This window comes from Austrofundulus limnaeus, unplaced genomic scaffold, assembly GCF_001266775.1.
Source record: "Austrofundulus limnaeus strain Quisiro unplaced genomic scaffold, Austrofundulus_limnaeus-1.0 Scaffold53, whole genome shotgun sequence".
Classification (NCBI taxonomy): domain Eukaryota; kingdom Metazoa; phylum Chordata; class Actinopteri; order Cyprinodontiformes; family Rivulidae; genus Austrofundulus; species Austrofundulus limnaeus.
Genome location: NW_013952455.1, coordinates 1,866,397 through 1,872,351, shown reverse-complemented (window position 1 = coordinate 1,872,351; position 5,955 = coordinate 1,866,397). Strand labels below are relative to the sequence as shown.

Below are 5,955 nucleotides of genomic sequence, written 5' to 3'. Positions count from 1 at the left end.
TAAACTGTTACAGTATTTACATAAAGTGCAGCTGATGCCAGACCAGTCTATGGTCTGTGTGTCTGTATGTGGCTACAGTTGTAAAATGTTGAAATCTGGAAAATAAATAAATAAATTTAATTTGAAAATTTTAATTTTTAATTTTTTTTACAAGTATGTTGAATGTATGTTATTATTACAGTAAAACTGATCCATTTATGTTTTCATTATTTTACAGAAAATGGTGTGAAGGACACATGGATTGAACGTGCCATCTAGGTTTGTAAAAAGGCTACTGCTGCTTTTTCCTATAGTTGGAAAAAAAAAGGAGAGAGGTAGCTGAAGTACAGACTGAGCTAGGTCTGCCCCCTCATCTAATAACGGAGTCCCCAACTAAATGGGGTTCACGGCAGAAAATGATACAGGTAGCTAACCCCTCACTTGATATTAAAACCCCCTCGATACAACTTTAACCGACATCAAGAATGTAATTACTGACTTTGCTTGAATGTATGTTTTAAACAGGACTGTTAATTTTGTTTACACTAATTTTCAAACAAGCTTATTGTGTTTACTTGAAGCTGCAAATATTTTATTTATATTTTCATTGTTTACAATGGCGGGACCTGTCATCTTGTTTTACAAGCATGATTTATAGCTTGTATTTAGTTGCACTTTGAATTAAGGTCAACTCCCTGAAGGGATGGTTCAAATAAAAGAGCTTTTAAAAATATTTTTTGTAATTTGTGTTTAAGAAAGCAAAGGAACGATGCAAATCGATTAAAATCCAAAATCGAATTTGGGATGAAAAAAATTTTATATGTTTTAGGCCATATCGCCCAGCCCTAAACAAATGACTTCTCCAAGTAAATAAATCTAGTCAGGTTATCTTGAGTTTGCAGAATAATCAACTAATTATTTCTTTAATAACAAAGATCTAAATGAACTACAAGAAGCGGTTATTCTACACGACCACACACCTGGCCTGCATCCAGCCCTTCGGCCACAGAGGTTTCACTTCAGTCTCCATGAAGGCTTTCAGGTAGTCTTCTAGAGACATCAGGTTCTTGCCCTCCAGCTCATAGCAGCCCAGCTTCACCTGCACCAGATTACACAGCAATGACCTGCCAACAAACACAGAACAGCTTTATAAAAGGAAAACAAACAAAAAAACAAAAAAACAGGTCAATCATTCTGTTTATTGTGCAGACACTAGATGAGCATCTAAAGCTCTCCAACCTGAGTTTGTCGTCCCACACAAATTTCTTTCGAGGCCCCATCACCCTCTTCCCTGGTTTCTCCTCGTCGTCATCTTCTGACCCATTTTTGTCTCCTTCCTCTGACTGCTGCCTGTGAGGTGAGGAGGAAACATCACACGACCGAGTTACCACAAAACTGTTCAGTTTATAAAATAAGAGCCGCTGCTGGGTTCTTACTTTGCCACTTTGGCGATGCAGTCCATGTTGTAGCGAGCGATCTGCTCTGGCATCACGTCGCACACAGCCAGCTTCAACTTCAGCAGCGGCGTTCGGAGTCGGTCGTCCTGTATGGCACACATGAGCCGTGTCAGAAATTACATAGACATATTCAGGACAGCAGCTAAATACAGTCACGTGGTGAGAACATAGATGGTTTAAACGAATCGTAGCCCCTTAGCTCAAAGTTTCTGCCTTAGAAAAAGTAAAACAATTAGTGCATTTGTTTCATCACAAGTCTTCCACGTTACAAAACGAGCCAACTGTGATTTTTAATGGAGCCTGACTGGTTGTTCGCCTCATTCATTGAGCTGATTATTGACATTTTTAAATTAATCTGCCTCGGCCATATGAGAGTGTACTACATTGATTAGAAGGCACGCAGATCTGTGAACAGCACAGTACTGTTACATAAGACACTAACGCCATATTGTCAACTGCACTCCCACATGGAGTGGAGCAACACATCCAGGTCCTTGCAAGAGAAAAATTCAGTTTCACAAGTGGTGACTCAAACTTCTGATGCACAAGATCAAAAGAAGTTAACCAGAATAAAATGCCAACTAAAGAAAAACACTGTAGAAGTGGTAAAACATTTCTCATTTTTCTAAGTTTTAGAAATTTCATTGATTAAATAGGAATAATTAGTAATATAGAGAACAAAAGGAAAATTTTACACTTGGAACTAATTTTTAAAGCATGTCTTCAGTATACTCTAGCACAGGCAAGAAGTGGAATCAGTCACAGGCAGTCATCGTATTTGTTTCACCCTTTTGAAATCCAGTAATCAGTACTCTTTAAAATCAGGCTAATTGTTGTGAACAGGCTTTTAGGTAGGATTTTGGAAGGGTGCACCAAATCTTTAAACCACATCGCTACCTTAAAGTTACCAACAGTCGCTTATGAAAGTTTATGAAAATTAGAGATGGGGCAAAAACAAAGGTAAATAAAAATTTATGGACAGAAATTACTGTTAAATCTTGGCAAACTCGAAGATCGACACGGTGCCCTGAGGGCATCCTGAGACATCGCCAAACTAAAAGCATTGGAAAACTATAGAAGGCGACCAAAATATGTCCCTGTAGCTAAAAGCCTGAAAGTGAACGACTGTCGGCTGCTATCACACCAAATTTTAGCTCAACACCGATTAAACTGACAGAGTTACAGCTATTTTTGTGTTTGCTAAAGTCAAACAGTCAGTCTTGAATCAGACATCCAATGATTACTCTCCCATAGTTTTAATAAAACATGTCCAGTTGTTCCTGAGACATTTTGCTGACAGGCTTAGAGAGACCAGCAGCTGTCAGGTACGATCTGAAAAAGTTTGGTTTTGTAAATAAAAAGTGACATATGCAGACCTGTACGTTGAGGCTGAGCTTCTTGAGGCGTTTGAGCAGAGTTTCTTTATTGCAGGGCACAAAGGCCTCCAAGTGGGAGTAGACGGCTGAACGCACCTCTGTCGGCTGCTCCTGAACCTGCAGCTCGATGCTGACGGACACAAACAAACAAGGATTACATCCTGCTTTTGTGTCAGGCCATAAAGACAAACTAAATGATACTGACTCCAGTAGGATGTTGTTCATGTCCAGTGTGAAGAACTTCTTCCTGCCCTCTTCATCGAACAGACGGGACGCCTGCAGAAACAGAAAATAAACCGGACCCATGTTGTGTACGCTACCAACTGAGATGCTGAGAGAGAGGTGAGTTCTCACCGCTCTCAGGTCTTCGATGCGCTTTGAGAGTGGTCCTGGCAGACCACCGGGGAGAGGAGGAGGAGGGGCCATCATGCTGCCTTGAGACACTCGACCTCCACCAGTTTTCTGTCCAAACGACCCGTTCTCTCCCTGCCCCGGACTGCCGGGCTGCGGCGAGTCCAGCATGGCGAAGTCTAGGTCGCCCATCATGTCCTGCAGCATGTCGTTGTTGGCAGAGCCCAGCAGCGACAGCACGGCCTGGTCCGCGGTCAGATCCGCCACCACGTTCTCGCTGCCGCTGCCCACCTTGGGGTGGGCGCTGACGAGCACGATGTTGGTGCTGGGCACCTTGGCGGTGGGTCGAGGCTGACCGCCAGTGGCGAGCAGGTTCTTCTTGCGCATCTCCTCCTTCTCCCGTGTGAAGCGGCGAATCATGTTGGCGAGGTGCAGCGAGTCCTTCATCAGCTTCTTCCTCTTTTTCTTTTCTGGTCGATGAATGTTTAGAGCCGACACTCTGCCAAAATGTAAAAAATAAACAATCTGAATGGACACCACTTACATCTCATTTATAGGGGTGAACTAATAAATGGGCCGGCTGATCGAGTGGCCACGTTTCCTTAAATTTAGGAGATGGGTGATCGGCCAATATTTATACAAGAGAAGGCGATCTTATCTACTTCCACAAACGTCTGAAAATCAGTCACTAGCTATGTTTACATGCACAAAATTTTTTGATAGGATTGAAATATATTCGGATTAAATAATCCGAATGTACTGTTTACATGGACACAATCCGATCATGACAAGTGTTTACATGCACAGGACTTTTATTCAGAATAAAAGTCTGGACATGCGCAGTGTTGTAAACTTTCAGCTCTACTTCTGTGTTACAACCGTAAACAAAGCTCCTCTGTGCGCTCAGGACAGACCCGTGTCAGCTTTTAATATCGGTAGAGACGTCGTTACTCCCCGGTTGGGCTGCAGATGAAGCAATACGTGTTTTTTATTTTTATTTTTTGCGAAGCAACATCTGCTGTTTGTCTCCTTTTTTATCTGTTAAGAGAGCGTGGAGGAAAAGTTCTGTGCGGTGCAGCTCAGCTGGAACGCTGCTGTCCCACCACCTCTAAAGAGCAGAACCGGGTGAATGAAAGTCAGCAGACATGCGCAGAGGTCAGTTTTCTACAATCAGAATAAGATGATACATGCACGTCATTCCGATTATCAATCGGCATAACCCACCCCTTTCATTCGGATTAAAAATTCATTCGGATCGAGCTCAATCGGATCAGAATAATCTGAACAGGCTGTTTACATGACGCATTTTTATTCAGAACGGCCGTTTAATCTGATTAATTATGTCCATGTAAACGTAGCTAGTGTTTGCTTTTGCTCTGCTATGAGAGGGCCGACCCACCCACCAGGCCACATTTGCACATTTTGCTAACAATAGTAGCAGTTCAATACTTTATTGGTTGTTTAGTTAGTTTGTCCTGATTTAATGTCCCTTTGGGATCAGTAAAGTATTTTGAATTGAAATGAATTGAATTCAAACCTCGTAATATGATAAAAGCAAAGTACCGCTGCAAACTTCATTTTTGGTAAGAGGCTTAAACCAGTTATGTAGTCTAACCTGTTGTGCAAGTTTTGTTTTTTAAAATGTAAAAAACTGAAAAAGTAAAGCAACTGATTTTTTTTTGTAAATTTAGTAGTTTGAACAGCTATGCTCTAAAATTTTTCATTTACATTTCAGAGCACTACCGAATGTCCAGATGAAACAAGTTTGTATTCAAGGTATTCAAGGGTACTCTTCAATGTTTTTCCATAGAATAAGATTGGACCATCAAAGGTGTACTGTCACCTTATAACACCTGGCAATGTCAGTTATTAAAAGAATAAATTAAATAAATAAAATTGGTATCTGCCAACATTGGAATCAGGTCAGGCTTTTTAAGGATCTGTGATTGGACAGAAAACTGCAATCAATTCACCAATCTTAATTTAGGGCTGTGCTGTAATAAAACTTGAAGTTTGGATTTGAATGTTTTCTCTAAACATTCAGAATCAGTATGAATCTAAATAAATGTAAAACATTTTCTGATATTTTCCACTTTGTGAGTGTCGTCTCTGTTTAACTCTGCTTCCTAAATGAGCTGCAGCTCAACTTTACAGCGGGGAAAAAACCCAGTTGTCAACAAAACATACAAAAAGCTGTAGTGGAGCGTCATCATCTAAAATTTAATTTAAAATTCTGTTGGTTTTTTTCCTAAATAATTGAATGTCCTGCTGAACCAAACAGTTGTTTTTGTATTTTTCTTAAACTGGGTCAATATTCATGAAATGTTGACTATTTTTCCATTCAAATGATATTTTGTTAATCAACAACATAATAATGAAATTATATGTGAAACAATGTTACATCATAAAACAAGGCATGTAAGAAAAAAAAGCCTTACAACATATTGGAAGTGCACTATAATGCTAATTGGATTTATTTGTGTTCATTACTTTATATAGTAGCCTACATTTGTATAAATGTATTTTAGGTAAAAAATTAACAGAATGCCATAAAAAATGTTCCTATTCAAACAAATTTACAGGTTTTAGGTGCAAAATATGTACCTTTTCCTGAGTTTAAGAAACATCATTTTTAATGTTCAGAATAGAGTAGCCTTAATGTGACTGCATGTCAGCCAAAACTACAAGGTTAAATGTGTAAAGTCCTGACATTTAAATATATATTTTTAGAGCTCCTTCAATTAACATTCAAAGTGCCTCACAATGAAAACAACAATAAGAAGAGGGGGGGG

The 5,955-nt window shown here is 39.7% G+C and overlaps 1 protein-coding gene across 1 annotated transcript in view; it reads right to left on the bottom strand.

Annotated features, from left to right (window-relative positions):
- The window catches only part of LOC106517851 (ubinuclein-2), a gene marked incomplete at its 3' end in the record, with an annotated part of 20,018 nt that overhangs the window by 7,380 nt on the left and 6,683 nt on the right, over nt 1–5,955 (bottom strand). The window contains 6 exon segments of the mRNA XM_014008885.1: nt 960–1,103; nt 1,219–1,329; nt 1,416–1,522; nt 2,813–2,942; nt 3,018–3,088; nt 3,167–3,662. Coding sequence (XP_013864339.1) covers nt 960–1,103; nt 1,219–1,329; nt 1,416–1,522; nt 2,813–2,942; nt 3,018–3,088; nt 3,167–3,662 — 1,059 coding nt within the window.